This window comes from Pseudomicrostroma glucosiphilum, assembly GCF_003144135.1.
Source record: "Pseudomicrostroma glucosiphilum strain MCA 4718 unplaced genomic scaffold BCV69scaffold_12, whole genome shotgun sequence".
Lineage (NCBI taxonomy): Eukaryota > Fungi > Basidiomycota > Exobasidiomycetes > Microstromatales > Microstromataceae > Microstroma > Microstroma glucosiphilum.
In genome coordinates, this window is record NW_020289924.1 from 533,602 (window position 1) to 547,527 (window position 13,926).

At 55.7% G+C, this 13,926-nt stretch overlaps 7 protein-coding genes across 7 annotated transcripts; 3 read left to right on the forward strand and 4 right to left on the reverse strand.

The window, feature by feature from the left end:
* Window positions 1-196: 196 nt before the first annotated feature.
* BCV69DRAFT_284464 (MFS general substrate transporter) lies at window positions 197-2,838 on the reverse strand. Its single transcript, XM_025493049.1, has 5 exons — window positions 2,125-2,838; window positions 1,578-2,043; window positions 1,005-1,472; window positions 841-925; window positions 197-760 (listed from the first exon to the last, which is right to left on the reverse strand). The coding sequence occupies exons 1-5, from the start codon at window positions 2,660-2,662 to the stop codon at window positions 269-271; spliced, it is 2,049 nt and encodes a 682-aa protein (XP_025346477.1). The 5' UTR covers window positions 2,663-2,838; the 3' UTR covers window positions 197-268.
* Window positions 2,839-3,019: 181 nt separating this feature from the next.
* On the forward strand, window positions 3,020-5,066 carry BCV69DRAFT_284465 (hypothetical protein). Its single transcript, XM_025493050.1, has 4 exons — window positions 3,020-3,396; window positions 3,491-3,884; window positions 3,961-4,400; window positions 4,481-5,066. The coding sequence occupies exons 1-4, from the start codon at window positions 3,134-3,136 to the stop codon at window positions 4,974-4,976; spliced, it is 1,593 nt and encodes a 530-aa protein (XP_025346478.1). The 5' UTR covers window positions 3,020-3,133; the 3' UTR covers window positions 4,977-5,066.
* BCV69DRAFT_284466 (zf-U1-domain-containing protein) lies at window positions 4,947-6,082 on the reverse strand. Its single transcript, XM_025493051.1, has 3 exons — window positions 6,025-6,082; window positions 5,660-5,904; window positions 4,947-5,560 (listed from the first exon to the last, which is right to left on the reverse strand). The coding sequence occupies exons 1-3, from the start codon at window positions 6,045-6,047 to the stop codon at window positions 5,199-5,201; spliced, it is 630 nt and encodes a 209-aa protein (XP_025346479.1). The 5' UTR covers window positions 6,048-6,082; the 3' UTR covers window positions 4,947-5,198.
* Window positions 6,083-6,267: 185 nt separating this feature from the next.
* Window positions 6,268-7,649, reverse strand: BCV69DRAFT_284468 (ClpP/crotonase). Its single transcript, XM_025493052.1, has 5 exons — window positions 7,059-7,649; window positions 6,964-6,988; window positions 6,703-6,883; window positions 6,562-6,619; window positions 6,268-6,493 (listed from the first exon to the last, which is right to left on the reverse strand). Exons 1-5 carry the CDS (start codon window positions 7,613-7,615, stop codon window positions 6,376-6,378), a joined length of 939 nt encoding a protein of 312 aa, XP_025346480.1. The 5' UTR covers window positions 7,616-7,649; the 3' UTR covers window positions 6,268-6,375.
* A 25-nt stretch (window positions 7,650-7,674) lies between these two features.
* On the forward strand, window positions 7,675-9,058 carry BCV69DRAFT_51326 (alpha/beta-hydrolase). The gene is made up of 6 exons (XM_025495340.1): window positions 7,675-7,886; window positions 8,016-8,164; window positions 8,242-8,313; window positions 8,394-8,416; window positions 8,493-8,700; window positions 8,777-9,058. The coding sequence occupies exons 1-6, from the start codon at window positions 7,778-7,780 to the stop codon at window positions 8,930-8,932; spliced, it is 717 nt and encodes a 238-aa protein (XP_025346481.1). The 5' UTR covers window positions 7,675-7,777; the 3' UTR covers window positions 8,933-9,058.
* Window positions 9,059-9,183: 125 nt separating this feature from the next.
* On the reverse strand, window positions 9,184-10,230 carry BCV69DRAFT_294876 (cyanate hydratase; the record flags this gene model as incomplete). The annotated part of the gene is made up of 3 exons (XM_025493886.1): window positions 9,700-10,230; window positions 9,489-9,628; window positions 9,184-9,380 (listed from the first exon to the last, which is right to left on the reverse strand). Exons 1-3 carry the CDS (start codon window positions 9,852-9,854, stop codon window positions 9,184-9,186), a joined length of 492 nt encoding a protein of 163 aa, XP_025346482.1. The 5' UTR covers window positions 9,855-10,230.
* Window positions 10,231-10,752: 522 nt separating this feature from the next.
* On the forward strand, window positions 10,753-11,805 carry BCV69DRAFT_278444 (Formate/nitrite transporter; the record flags this gene model as incomplete). Its single annotated transcript, XM_025491203.1, has 3 exons — window positions 10,753-10,963; window positions 11,034-11,534; window positions 11,621-11,805. 3 exons carry the CDS (start codon window positions 10,753-10,755, stop codon window positions 11,803-11,805), a joined length of 897 nt encoding a protein of 298 aa, XP_025346483.1.
* Window positions 11,806-13,926: the final 2,121 nt, after the last annotated feature.

Below are 13,926 nucleotides of genomic sequence, written 5' to 3' on the forward strand. Positions count from 1 at the left end.
CGGCACCACTCATGCACACGACTTCCCAAGTCCAGCAACGAAAGGAGCCGGCGCTGTAATGTGCTCTAGGGTATGCCGAAGCTCAACATGCACCCAGATTTGGGTGCGTGACTTCCTGCTGGAAAAGACGGAGATAGGGAACCTCGGTGTGATGGAGGATACAGTCTCTCTTTCGATCAAGATAAAGAGCCGGTATCCGACGTATTCAGGAGGAAGGTCGCTACAGTGTTGAATAGTAATCAATTGAATCAGACTCGGCTTGCAGCCTCTATTGCGATGATGCTTTGTTCTGTTCCGCCTCTAGGCCCTTTTCGAGATCAGGGGCTGCGCTCCCACCCACCTTCTCCTCGCCTTTGCTCTGCAGCATTGGCCCTGAAACTTGTTCGTCCCTCTTCTCCTGGAAACCCCTCATCATCTCCTCCTTTTGCTCCCTCCTTCGGTTCCTCCTTTCGACTTTGGCAGCCTCCGCCGCCCTCCACTCTGCCAGCTCCTCATCCTCCCTCTTGAGCGCCTGCGCCACTCTGCTCCTCGCTCGGATCTTTGCACCAAAGGCCAGCAGGACAAATGGGCAGGAGCCCAAGAGGAGGGCAATCAGAGCCAGAAGAGATGTAGCCCACTGTGGTGTGAGACGGGTGTACATGGCTGGAGTGAAGAGGACAAAAGTTCCCGCTAGGATGTTGCGCAAGGCCGATTGCGCTGCGAGGGCGGAAGAGGCGTACCGCATGTAGAGATCGCTGAGATAGACAAAGACAGCCATATACTGCGAAGGAGAGCGGCGAGTGGGTACAGAGGTCAGCAAATCGCCCTCCTGCTTGCTTTGAACGCTATTGGTGAACTCACAATAGGGAAGACTCCAGTGGCAAAGAAAATCAGCCCAAGGATGGGGACTGCAGGATGCACGCCTGTCCGGCAACCCCATGCGAACCTAGTGGGCGAAAAGAGGGATGAGCCGCTTGCTGAGTGAGCATTACTCGACCATGTCACGGGTACGCGAGTACACTTACCAGATCAGACCAACGGGCACCATCAGAGCGCCCACTGCGCACATGTAGAGTCGTGTCTCCGGCGGCGGCTCGCCATTGTGCTTCTTCCACGCCTGTTCGTACCACCTCTCCTGAATGAGGTTGAGCAACCATCCACAGCAACCTCCAACGGCAAGGATGAGCAGCACCAACGATCCCTCTTCGGATGTCCAACCGTACGCATATGTGAAGGACTGCGGGACAGCAACGATGGCGAGGAAAACGGTGCCCCATAGAACGCCCACCCAGAGACTGAAGGCGGTGACAATTGGCTCGGTGAAGAAGTAGAGGACGGGGCGACTGACGCTGGTGAAGATCATCTGGGTGTAGGAATGCTTCTCGTCGTCGGCTCGGCAGCGGTATTGTACCTTTCCACCGCTCTCCTTGGTCATCCTGGCTGCTCTTCTTGAGAGCAGAACGGGACCTCGAGTTTCGGAGAAGAAGATTAATCTAGCATCGGGGAGTCGGTGAAAGGAGACAAGGTCAGTCAGAGGCACATAATTCCTTGCTCTTGACTTCCGATCCTACATTCCCCTCTCTCTCACTCAAACTCACAGAGACAAGAAGCTCGTCAGTGCAACGGCACCCTGCCACCAGAATGTCACTCTCCAGGAGTGTGCGTAGACAGTCCACGCAGAAGCTAGCGGCCCGATACCCTGAGACACAAAGACGATGAGGGCATAGAAGCTCATTGGTAGACTTCTGTCGTGCGAGACAAAGAGGTCCGCGACGATGCCGCCGGTGATTGAATTGCCCACGGAGCCAGCCATTCCCTGAAATATACGCGGGATGATGATCCCTTCGATATTGGGAGCGAGAGCTTGGGGTATTGTCATCATCGTGAAGACGAATGCTGAGACGACGAAGATGTTTTTGCGACCTACGAGTTCGGAAAAGGGCGCGAGGACGAGGGGCGCGAATGCTACGGAGACCAGGAAGGTGGTATTGCCTAACAGGTAGATAGTACTCGAGATGCCAAATTGAGCTGTCACCAGGTCTATTGGTGCAGAATACGCAGTGGCTGTTCCGAGACACGAGGGACGATGAGGCGTCAACGAGCCGGCGTCGTGGAAGTGCACCTTTCTTCTTCCTAGTCACTCACCAACGAGTGCTGTGACTCCGGTATAGAGCATACAGCATATCACCAGGCCCCATCTCTTTGGTTTGCTCCAGTTGAAAGGATCCTCGGGGTCATCCAGCTCCCACTCGATGTATTGAGCTCCTGCGGCAGAAGTTGAGCGAGACAATGCCAGTGCCATGGACGGAAACGGTGGACTGGGAGGCCTTGAGGACGCAGCCGAGCAACGACGAGCGAGACCTGGCGCTGCCGATCCTCGAGTTGCTGGAGGCGGAGGTCGAGACTTGGTGAGTGTAACCTTTTGCGGTTCTCGAAAGGAGGTGGAGAGCCCCTGACGAACACCAGGACGGCTGGATGAGGCTGCATTGCTGGGCAGCTCGCCTGCTTCGCCTTGCTCCTCCTCGTCATCCGAGCGTTCCTCCCGCATCGGCGGCGCCACAGACGCCGGTGACCCTGCCGAGTGATTCAGTGTCGTAGTGGGCGAGTCGTATGGTGAATCCGTTTCCAGTGCGGGTGCCAGGTATTCGGGGGCCCGGTGAGCCGCATGACTGGGTGCTGCCATTGTGGTGTGGGGTAAGGAGCAAGGGGGAGGCAGTGGAGCGTGTGTGTTTGTCAGCCCCGGAGGAAAGGGGGGGATGAGAAGAGCTGGTTCAGGAGTATGCAGTCAGTGTTACCATTGAAGAAGATGGTGATGTGGTGAGACTGGATGGTTGCAAAAGAATCTTCGATGAGACCGAGTCAGCCCCCCGTCGTCGAGTCAGACCTCGTCCCGATTGCCAAATTCTCGGACTTGTACCGCCGAAGATGCCGAAGAAGCAATCGCCCCCGCGGAATCGCCCCATCGGCAATCTGCGCGCCACTCGCACTGCAGCCGCGCCTCGGCCACGCCACGCCCCTCTTTCCGTCGGACGAAGATCCACGTACCCATTGCTGCACCTGCATCACCTTCTCATACAGCACCACTGCTCACCCATCTCGTCGCATCCTCAGCTGCCCATTGGACATCACTGCCTGTCTGCTCGTCCACCAGGCAATGCCTCGTGTGACGCGGTCAAGCGCAAAGGCTGCCTCTACCGCTACATCTTCCTCCTCGCCCCCGCTCAGTTCTGCAGAGCACGACAAGGAGGACGTCGTAGCTCCCGCCATTCCCGGGGATGGTGACGATGATAGCGACGACAGAAAGGCAGACGTCATCGACCTGACGGATGCCAAAAGCAGTCATGGAGTCATAGACGCGACAAGTGAGGCATCGCCCTCTTCGCGTGGTGAGATACTCCTCCTCGTCTTCATACATGGGTGAGTAGCCGGAGCCAGCTCAGTCAGACCACCTGCTACTTCAGCTCACCTCTCCCTGACCGCTGCCTCTCTTTTCCGTTGCGTCATTTCACAGCTTCAAAGGCTCAGCAGAAACAACTTTCCTCGACTTCCCCTCCCGTCTGGCCCATCTCCTACGCGAAACACATACCGGCCTCAATGTCATCCCCATCATATACCCCACTTACGACACTCGAGGATCTTTAGCTACCGCCGTCTCCAACTTCGTAGAGTGGCTCACCATGCAGACGCTCCAGCTCGAGTCCAAGCCAGGAAAGGAAGGGAGGGGACAAGGGAGGGGTTCAGTCAAGATTGCTCTGTGTGGACATTCCATGGGCGGCTTGGTGGCCGTGGATGCGGCATTGAAGATCGCAGATGAGAATGCTCTGATGGGCGAAAAGGATGCAGCGACGGGGAGGATCGGGGAGCTATGGCCCAGAGTGGTGTCCGTGATTGCTTACGACTCGCCAGTGAGTATCGGACAGAGCTCTACCAGTAGCAGTAGAGCTCGAGCTTATCACCTCCAGCCTTTCTCCTTACACTCAGTACTATGGCGTGCATCCAAATGTCTTTAAGAATCAAGCCACCAAGTACTATACATACGCGCAACAAGCCAGAGGTGTAGGGGCTCACTTTGCGCCCATGGCGGCTGGCCTGGCAGCAGCGTGGGGCATGAATCGGAACAGTACCAATCGTGCAAATCAGCAACCTGCAGGAGGTGGTGGTGGCGCCGGGTGGGGTAAGCTGGCAGGCCTAGTCGGTGGATCTGGAGCGCCTCCTTCATCTTCCGGCTCTCAACCCGCCAAGAGCTCCTCATCGGGCTGGAGTAACGCTCTTTGGGCTACCGGAGCATTGGCTACAGCTGCTGCTGCCGGAGGCGTCGCGGCTTACTACAAGCGCGAGGAGATCGGAGGGGCGTACGGCTACCTGACGGAGCACTTCGAGTATGTCTCGAATCTATGGGATGACAAGGGTCTGAGGCAAAGGTGAGTCGATAGAAGTGGAGGGTCATGTGGCTCGATGAGTTGGCGAATTACTGACTGCCATTGGTCTCTGCTGCGAACAGATTGGACGCCCTAATCGACTTGCCCTCTATCCTCTTCCACGCCTACTACAATCGTCTTCCCGCTCAAACCTCCTCCTCCTCCTTCATGCAAGACCCACGACCACGAACATTTACCATTCTTCCCCCACTCTCTTCACACGCCGCCCGCCTCTTTACTCCATTGGACAACCACGTCTCTCCAGACGAGATATCAGCGCACATCGGCATGTTCAGCGGCAAGCCGACAGATAATGACACATTCCTCGAGATGGGCAGACGCAGTGCGGATGTCCTGGGCGAGGTAGTGCGGTCATTCCAAGCTGCTGGTGGAGCCGCAGAGGGTATGAATGCAGGGCAGAGTCGGATGCAGGAACGAGAGCGGCCGCTGGGGGATGCAGGAGAGGAAGATGGGCTCAGAAGTGGGGATGCTGGGCTGGAGGGGGAGGAAGAAGAGATCAAGAGGGGATGGAGGGAGGCTAGGAGCACTAGCGCGGACGGATTCGAGGAACGCACGTGAGAATGTCATATTCGCGGCGAATACCTGCCTCCTTATTGTACTGTAGACTTGCTTCGACTTCATAGCATCGATGTCACTCGTGTAGAGCTTGAATACGGTTCGTGCAGAATCGCAGTATGAGTTCAAGGCGCATGTATGTCGTGACGGTGAGGCTCAAAGCAGCCGCATGTTCCTGCCCCCCCAGTGTACATCCCTTCTCTTTCTCTTCCCAGCTTCCGCTTCTCATTGCCTGATACCCAGCGGTGGCGGGGGCCCACCCTGTCCCGGCGCGCCTTGCTGTCCTCCAAAGCCAGGCGGCGGCACATGCGGATTGTAACCAGGCGGCGGTACGTTCATCGGATAGCCTCCAACTCCCTGTGGCGGCCTCATCCCCAAAGGCGGCGGAGGCCGACTGAATTGACCTCCTGCGCCCGGGGGTGGCTGCCTATAGTTCGGCGGTGGCTGACCGTATGCGCCTGGCGGAGGACCGGAGCCGTAGCCGGAACCGGGATTTTGCTGATGCTGCTGAAGATGAGGTGGAGGAGGACGAAAGCCTTGATTGAATGGAGGGCGAGGACCGCCGAAGCCTCCTCTGCCGCCAAAGCCTAGCGGAGAGGTAGCAAAGAGGGAGGAAGGTGTCATGGGAGGATCTGGTCAATATCGTAGGGGCCTCCTTGAACCTTCCCCATTCGTCAGTGACTCACCTCCGCCATATCCACCACCACCTCCTCCGTATCCTCCACCACCGAAGCCACCTCCAGGTCCAGCCGCAATGGCCGGCTTCTCGATTCCCCTCTCTTGGTAGATTGCGTCCACCTCTTCCACAATGGCGTTCACCTGCGCCGGGTCTAAGCTCTGGTAGTAGTCGCGGACATTCTGTAGGTGGTTGCGACCGGAATTGTGCGCTTTGCGGACGGATACAGAGTCGTGGGTGAGGTAGACGTCGCAGCTGTGAATGCACGCAAATTCGGAAGGAGACAAGGGAGAAGAGCGGGCGCAGCAGGGAAGTCAGGTCTGGCTCGGTAGCTGTCCGGCAAGAGCTTGGGACTGAGCCCAGACAGATACTCACTAGTCGCAATAGTGCTTTCCCATGTCTGGTACAGGCGAACTCGAGACGTCTAGGGAGGGAACGGCAGCAATACAATCTAGGCGATGGAGACGAACGGAAGGACTGAAAGACCCACGGACGGAGGATGCAAGCCAACTCTCAGCGGGAGCGGAGTTTGAAAGCTGCAAGGCGGACATCAGGCCCAAGACGCACACCCGCTACCGGGAACGAGCATGACTCTACTCTACCACTTCACTATCAGGATGATTGTTGGAAATGCCAGAGCGTATATTCAAGGTTGAGTCAGAGCCGCACAGGTGGTATGATGCAAGGGCGGAGCCAAGGGAACGATAAAGGCAAGCTTGTCCCAGCTTACTCGCCCTCGTAGACGGCTGGCCGCTTCTCTTTGAATGCCATCAGGCCCTCCTTTCGGTCGTTCGTGTTGTACAGTGTCTGGTACAGTGCCTTCTCCCAGTCGAAGGCGGTGCCTCTGCATAAAGACGGCAAACAGCTAGTCAGCAAAAGCTCCATGGGCCTGCGCACTTCTTGCGTACTCACATATCCATCTGATAACCTTTGTCGATCGCCTGCTTGGCGGCTCTCAATGCCAGCGGGCCTGCACAGATGACAGCGAGGTTGTCGAGTGGCAGCCTTGGTCAGTGCTGCTCATTTTTCAGGTGCGCAAGGCTTGCGACTCACCTCCTTTGCCCATCTCGGCTGCCAGATTTATGCTATGTCTCAGACCAGCCTCGTAGCCGGCACTGGCACCTGCATTCTCCCCCTGCGGTACACCCTCGTGAGCTAGCTCATCTATTATCCCCTGCTCATAGGCGTACATGCGATCGAAGATGCGGCCGGTCAAGATGAGATGCTTGGCACGCTGTCAGGAGAGGACCGAAATGGAAGAGTCAGTCCATGTCTGTGATGCCATAAGAGACGCTGGTCACGCTGGTCACTCACCGCTGGCCCAACCAGTCTGCTTAGTCTGAAAGGGCGGCAGGTACCGTCTGTGTCAGTATCTACGATAATTGCCCGTCTCTTAATGTCGCACCTACCTTTGCGTCCCCCCTGCACCAGGTATGATGGCATGCCTCACTTCGGGCAGACCAAGCTTCGTAGCCCCAGGTCCGGCGACCCTCAGATCGGCGCACAGTGCCACTTCGAGGCCACCTCCGAGAGCCAAACCGTCCAAAGCTGCAATCACGGGGAAGGGAAGAGTTTCGATCGCCCGCAGAGTCTTGCCCAGCTTCGTGTGCCATGAATGAAAAGCGGCAGAGGTCATATTCAGACGCTCCTTCAAGTCCGCGCCTGCACAGAAGGCCCCAGGGACGGTAGACTGGAGGATGAGTGTACGAGTTCGGCCATCCTCGCGCACAATTTCGACGGCTTCGGCGAGCTCATCGAGCATCTGCGAATTGATGGCATTCCTCGCTTCTGGACGGTTGAGCTTGAGGAAGGTCAACCCGCGCTGCACGGCGGAAGTGGGCTGGGCGTAGCCATCCAAGTAAGCTAGCGGTTTCGCAGGCGTACTGAACGAGCGAGCCAATAACGGACTCGTTGCTCCCAACTGGAAAGGTACCGATACGACTGGTCGAGTGATCAGGGTAAGCATACTGAACGTATTGTCACGGAGGGTGGAAGTAACATGGGACTAACGTGAAGCCGAAATGACCCGTCAGGGTCCAGCCTCCACCTCTTCCGATCACGGAAGTGGAGATCGAGCCACTGCACGACAGTCCTCGTTCTTCCCCACAAAGGACACATCGGATGGGATATGAGCACCACGCTCCCCTCTTCCAGCCTCGACGTCGTACTCGAAGCTCGCATTCGGGAGCCCGAAGGGGCATGGGTGCAGCCCCGAGGGCTGGCCATCCTGGCCCATCGTGAGTCGTCTACCGCGGAACAGTCTACGGTCGAAGCGGAACGCAGCACCACGCAGGGCTTTTCTACCGGTACTGATGCATGAGGAATCGCCTCTTTCTGCCCTCTCCTTCTAGCGTATGGTACCCTAGGAGGGTCGATGTCCGATCACGTCATCTCATCTGTGAGCCGGCTTCTGTCCGAGCTGGGATTCAGGACTGTACGTTTCAACTCGAGAGGGGTCGGCGCAAGTCAGGGAAAAGGTAGCTGGACTGGAGAGACTGAGGCAGCTGACTATCTAGTGAGTAGACGAAGCTGGGCGATATTGTTGCTTTCTGCTGACCGATGATATGGCATGACCTGCGATTATTCTCGAAGGCAGTGACGAAGACTAGCATAGCAGACTTCAGCCAGGCTTATCCTGCAGCGAAGGACTGTCAGCTCCTAATTGCAGTGAGACACATATAGGGAGGACGTCAGAGAGACCACCATGCTGACCGAGCTATAACATCGCCCTTGAACCCGTGAAGGGATACTCTGCCGGTGCAATGTAGTGAGTGCAGATCTGGGACGCGAAAACACGTTGTTTTGTCTGCTCGTTCTGCTAAAACTGCTTGGACCGCCTCTAGTGCCTCTGCTGTGCTGCAGCCGACGTTGTCGCCCATGTTCGATTCGGCAAGGCTCTGTCTGTTCGTCTCGTATCCCCTAGACAAGCTGTGGGCGTTGTCAGCTTTTGGTACACGAAAGTGGACAAGGAGAATGGAGCAGATTGCTCAAAGCAAAGATCACCGCACGTTGCTCATCCAAGGGACGGAGGACCAATTCACTAATCACACGGTGAGTCCCGCTGTCAAGGGAGGATTAAGCCATTTGGCACCTCTAATGATCTGAACCTTCCTCGCCTCCGCATCAGAACTACGAGAAATGGTGTGGTCGGCTGGCCACGGTGTCTGAAACAAATCATTTGCATATGGTCACCGTCGAAGGTGCAGATCACTTTTGGAGGACGAGAGAACACCTCGGAGGTCTGATCGAGGCGATTCGGACCTGGGCAGACACGGTGAAGTAAGGTGATTCCACCAGGCAGCGCTAAAGCCGCGTTCCAACTGCCGTGGAAGGCGGCCCAGGTCGGCGATAGGGGAGTGGACAGCCTTTCCCGCCATCTGTCCGCAACGGGACGGCCAGAAAACACGGTGCCTCTTCGTCCCGTGCACGAGTTTGGGAGGACACGCTATCAGGCGATCCAGAACAACGGTTATCATGCAACAATACGGTGTCTCAGAGATGACAATTTGTGTATGACATTTCATCTTTCTTCCTTCACCAACGCTTGTAAGCGAGGAACTTGCCTTCCAGGGTCAACCTGCAGCGGTCGCCCTTGGGGTCTGGGATTCTTTCAACGTCTCCGTTGAAGTCGATGGCGGACATTATTCCGTCCCCGAACTTCTCGTGAATGAGGTGCTTGAGTGGGTGACCATAGACCAGGATGGCCTCGTAGAGCCGATAGATAACGGGGTCTGTGGGGGGAGGAGCGTGAGAGCGACACGGACATAAGCAACATCGGAGTAAGATGTGTAAGCGAGATGCAATGCAGCAATACAGGGAATCTGGGACAGCTTCCTCACCCTTTGGTGGCATGCTTCCCAGTCCGCGGTGCGCCCAGAAGTTCGGGCCGAGTGCATCAACAAGGCCCTCGTGGGGTACATCCAGGAGTTCCGCGAGCTTGCTCAAATCCTCTGGTTCCGGCTTAGCCTGTCCATAGAAGCTGGAGAAGCACGTTGCACATGTCATCAGAACTGGGCACGTGTGAAAGGGCTCGAGAGGCTTAACACTCACATGGCGGCCGTGTAAATTTCACTTCTTCCGATGGCCTTTGCGACTTGCTCGAAGCTCAGACCCTTTCGGCCCTTTGCCTCGTGAAGGGCCGCATAGACCGGGGAGCCCAGCTCCGAGAGAATGGCAGGCTTGTTCTGGTTGGGTACGAAGGACATGGTCAGACAGGACAGAATACGGTTGAATGAAGCGAATGCTTTCTCTGCAGCCAACCATGAGACGATGACACCCTCTTATACGGGTGTCTCTCGACCACATCGCCGGCGACCAGGAATTATGGCAAGGCCGGAATTGGAAAAGTGGCTGTTTCTGGCGCTTGTGTCTAGTCTTGGCGTATGCACAGCGCCATGGCAGCGACGGATGCTCTTATCTCCAACTTCGAGACGAGTTCGACGTCGCTTGATACCTCGTGTGTTGCGTCACCACTAGCGCAGGCCCGAGCGTGCTTCCACCGGAATTAACCTTGCCAAGCCGAGGACCCTTCGCGGGGAAAGGACAGAGGCGGGGAGCATCCTCTGGCGCACGCGCATTCGCACCTGGCCCAAGCGAGCGGGGTGATCGCTCCTAAGACCAATGTCCGACCAGGAGCAGCAACCCGGCGTATGCTTCGCTTAAGCGAGAGATAAGGCCTTGGCAACTTTTAAACCTGAAAATGCCCGGGTGTCAATTTCGGTCCGGGGGACGGAACGAATACTCTCAAGAACCTCACTCCTCTTCATCAAGCGAGAGATAAGGGTCTAGCAAGGTACCACCAGACAGGGCCAGTGCACGCCGATTTCCCCGTCGCTTATCTCTGTCGGTACAGACCCTGGAGCAGTCTTCGAAGCAATCAAAGGTGGAGATGTCATAGCAGTGGTCAAAGCGAGACCATTGGCTCCATTGCGGAAGCTGTGGTCCACCGGACGGTGAGAGAGGGTATATGTAGCAGCGACGGATCCAATTCTTTCTGGGAATCTCTTCAAGACTACACTTCTTTCTGTGCCGGTTCCTCGCCTCCTCCTTCCTCCCGCCCCGCCGCCTGTAGTCTACGCCCTAAGCACCCTTGCCAGACTCAACATGTCGTCGCAAATGTTCACCCTCGAAGAGGCCACCTGGGCCTGGATCAACACTGGTCCCATCAAGCACAAAGCGCCCATCGGCAAGCGATTCCTCAAGGGATTCATGGCTGGTCTCTTCTTGTCCATGGGTGGTATGCTAGTTAACATCTTGTCCGCCGATCCTTGGCTCTCGACAAATGCTCCTGGCCTGCTCAAGATCATTCAGGGTGGTGAGTTTTGTCTGTCCCGCTGCTGGCTCCAGCGCGATGCTGACCAATCGCTTATATGTACCTCGCACAGCTTGCTTCCCTGTCGGTCTCGTTATGATCGTACTTCTGCAGGCGGACCTAGTCACAGGTGCCATGGCGATCATGATTCTCTCCACTCTTAAGAGGAAGGTTCCCTTCTGGGCGTTCGCCGTGGATTGGACCATCGTCTTCATTGGAAACCTCAGTGGCGCACTCTTCTACGCAGGCCTATTGGTGTACTACACGGAGATCTACACAGAAGCAATGGTCACCGGATCAGCCGCAACTGCCACCTCCAAGGCCGGGCCTGCAATCAATTTCAGGGAGAACTTCTTGCGAGGAATTGGATGTAACGTGCTGGTCTGCATCGCCGTCTTCCAAGCGTCGCTGGCGAAGGACGTCATCTCCAAGATTGTAGCCTCTTGGTTCCCCATCTTCGTCTTCGTCTCCGCTGGCTTCGAGCACGTCGTGGCTTCGATGTTCCTCATCCCAGAGGGTCTGATGCAGGGAAGCCCCGTCTCTGTCGGCCGATATATCTGGAACGCAATGATTCGTGAGTCCTTCAGCTCGTCGATGACAGAATGTAGGCTCCCGACAGTACCGCTGACCTGCTCGCACTTTGTTCTTGTTGGTGCTTAGCTGCTTTCCTGGGTAACATTCTAGGAGCCGCCTTGCTGGTCCTGCCCCTCCTCTACCTCTATGGCGATGACGAACATGACCCTCTCCAAGTGTCTGGCGAGACTCTGCCCACCACCAACGGCATCCAGAGTACAGGCTACACCAAGGACGCTGAGAGCGCAGATGGCAGCCGACCAAGCAACTAAGTGGTGCTGAGGAAGGGACGATGGGGTGCGTTGACTTCTCGAGGACTACGGTGTAATATTCTGAGGCGGTTCTAGTTGGAGTTTGTACTTTACGTGCTTGTAGCGTCCGTCCGATCGTCGATGATCTTCCTGCAATCTCATGCGGTCGCAGGATCTGAAGCTGGTACCAGGAGACGAGGGGCTACAGCTCTCGCTCTCGCTCCTTTTTTCAGCAACGTCATGCACAGCCGGCCTGTCACAGCAGACAAACTTCCCTTGAAGTAAGCAAAGCCTCGGGTGAAGAGAGCTGCTGTACGTCGTCGCTGGTGGCAAAGTGAGAATTGCGGGCGTGCAATTCCGGCTCTGAGCCTGAGAGTTCGAAGGAAGTCCGAACCTCATCTCTATCATACTCGCATGCGATGGCAGTATCATCAAGACTTCATTGCCAAGGATTCGTCACAACGCCACGGCTCAGTATTGTGGGGGCAAGATCAGGTCAGTCGACGGCGCGAGCGCTCTGGGATTGGGGATCTACTCAAAGAAAAAGGGACAGGTACAACGCTGACCATTGGTTGAAGCATCGTGGTCAAGCCTTGCACACAACGTCTGCAGCGCAGCATTGACTGTGTACATGTGACTTTGGCCCGAATCTTGTGGTCGATCTTCCGTACAGTACAGTACAGCAGCATGTCCCTTGCAATGCAGCGATGCGCTTGTCGCTCCCCCCTCTTCTACCGCCACCTCTTTCTCTCCAGGGTTTGGGCTACAATAGGCTGCATCGAGAGGCATTACATGAGCTTGCTCAACATCTCAGCTCTTCTCAGCAATGATAACACTAGGTCACAATCAACACATTCGCCATCTCGTTGCTGGTCGTCGGTGCTAATTCTTTGTCTCGTTGTCCAAGTCAAGTGTACGGTACACTACAGGACGCTCCAGTGTTGCATGTTCCGTTGACACCCTTTCGCTCAGATGCTCGCGCAAAGAGTCTTTCGCGTCTCGTACTGTCTCGAAAGGACTGTCCTACTCTTTGACTTCGCCTGAAAGCGGGTGCTTATCTTCAAGAGCAATATGGCGCCGGGCGAGTGACAGAACAGTGAGACCAATCCTGATGAAAAGTCACCGCCGGCAGGAGTTCACAGTACGGTGTTGTACAGTCCTATCTTCCATCAGGTGTGATCACTTAGCGGTGGGCCGGGAGCACCTGCGGTACTGTACAGTACAGTAGCGGTGCACCTACAAGAGGTGAGACTAAGTGCCCCAATCTGACATCAGCTGCAGTGTCTTTGCCGCCTCAGATCGGTGGCCCTCTCTTTGATCGAGGCAAAGCTACAGTATACAGTACACTACTGTACAGTGATATGTACGTGTAGAGTTCCCCTTTCGTCTCTCAAGCTCAGTCGATTGCAGCAGACTCTAGCTGCACACATGAGAATCTACTGTAGCCAGATAATCTGGCAGCATATCCTTTCACAAATTTGAGCAAAGGACACTGCTCTGCTCTCCAACCTTTGCCAGGCTGTGGTTTGATAGCGCCCCTGAGCTTTCAGTCAGCGAGGCAAACCTCCAGACTTCATTTCCTGCCAAATTGGAGGCTTTTTGGCTAGAATTGAGTAACGAGAGGAGTATGTACAATATTGTACACCAAAGGTCTTTCAGTAGGGCCTCCTGGGCGGATCACGGTGGCGCCAGTGTCATCTGCAGTATACAGTAATCGACCTCTTTGGGCCGCAAGCAGCTGAATATTCCGGTCAAATTCTGTGCCCTGATTTTGTTGTCCAACATCAACATTGTGATCTCATTCTGAAGACGTCTTTTCTGTCCAATAGCTCTGTTGACCCATTGATCTTCCAGCAGCAGGACATGGGGTCTTACGTAGTCCGCCTCGCAGCTCTAGCAATTCAGGCACCGATGCAAGCTGCCCAATTGGGATCCTGAGTACTTCCCAAGCTTCAAGAGCTCTGGCAACAGTACAGTAGAGTCAATCGAGTCAAATGCAGCATATGCATGAGCACTTGTGCCCTGTCACCCGCCTGCAGTCCAGAAGTACAAGAGCTTTTGTGTACTGTACAGTACGGTATACAGGCGAAAAGCGATGTTTGTCTGCGTTCTTTGTGGCAGTCAATGTGCATTTCACGGTGG

What these genes read in the sequence shown, in the direction of transcription:
- BCV69DRAFT_284464 (XM_025493049.1), bottom strand. Translation starts at nt 2,662, where the DNA reads ATGGCAGCACCCAGTCATGCGGCTCACCGGGCCCCCGAATACCTGGCA. An exon ending in CTGACGAGCTTCTTGTCTCT is followed by an intron (nt 1,473 to 1,577) that starts GTGAGTTTGAGT and finishes CCCCGATGCTAG; the next exon opens with ATTAATCTTCTTCTCCGAAA. An exon ending in GTGCCCGTTGGTCTGATCTG is followed by an intron (nt 926 to 1,004) that starts GTAAGTGTACTC and finishes TTCGCCCACTAG; the next exon opens with GTTCGCATGGGGTTGCCGGA.
- BCV69DRAFT_284465 (XM_025493050.1), top strand. Translation starts at nt 3,134, where the DNA reads ATGCCTCGTGTGACGCGGTCAAGCGCAAAGGCTGCCTCTACCGCTACA. An exon ending in TGATTGCTTACGACTCGCCA is followed by an intron (nt 3,885 to 3,960) that starts GTGAGTATCGGA and finishes CCTTACACTCAG; the next exon opens with TACTATGGCGTGCATCCAAA. An exon ending in GACAAGGGTCTGAGGCAAAG is followed by an intron (nt 4,401 to 4,480) that starts GTGAGTCGATAG and finishes TGCTGCGAACAG; the next exon opens with ATTGGACGCCCTAATCGACT.
- BCV69DRAFT_284466 (XM_025493051.1), bottom strand. Translation starts at nt 6,047, where the DNA reads ATGGGAAAGCACTATTGCGACTA. An exon ending in GGAAAGCACTATTGCGACTA is followed by an intron (nt 5,905 to 6,024) that starts GTGAGTATCTGT and finishes GTGCATTCACAG; the next exon opens with CTGCGACGTCTACCTCACCC. An exon ending in TGGTGGTGGATATGGCGGAG is followed by an intron (nt 5,561 to 5,659) that starts GTGAGTCACTGA and finishes CCTCTCCGCTAG; the next exon opens with GCTTTGGCGGCAGAGGAGGC.
- BCV69DRAFT_284468 (XM_025493052.1), bottom strand. Translation starts at nt 7,615, where the DNA reads ATGCTTACCCTGATCACTCGACCAGTCGTATCGGTACCTTTCCAGTTG. An exon ending in GGTGCAGGGGGGACGCAAAG is followed by an intron (nt 6,989 to 7,058) that starts GTAGGTGCGACA and finishes CCGCCCTTTCAG; the next exon opens with ACTAAGCAGACTGGTTGGGC. An exon ending in AAAGGTTATCAGATGGATAT is followed by an intron (nt 6,494 to 6,561) that starts GTGAGTACGCAA and finishes GTCTTTATGCAG; the next exon opens with AGGCACCGCCTTCGACTGGG.
- BCV69DRAFT_51326 (XM_025495340.1), top strand. Translation starts at nt 7,778, where the DNA reads ATGAGCACCACGCTCCCCTCTTCCAGCCTCGACGTCGTACTCGAAGCT. An exon ending in CTGAGGCAGCTGACTATCTA is followed by an intron (nt 8,165 to 8,241) that starts GTGAGTAGACGA and finishes TTATTCTCGAAG; the next exon opens with GCAGTGACGAAGACTAGCAT. An exon ending in ACCAATTCACTAATCACACG is followed by an intron (nt 8,701 to 8,776) that starts GTGAGTCCCGCT and finishes CCTCCGCATCAG; the next exon opens with AACTACGAGAAATGGTGTGG.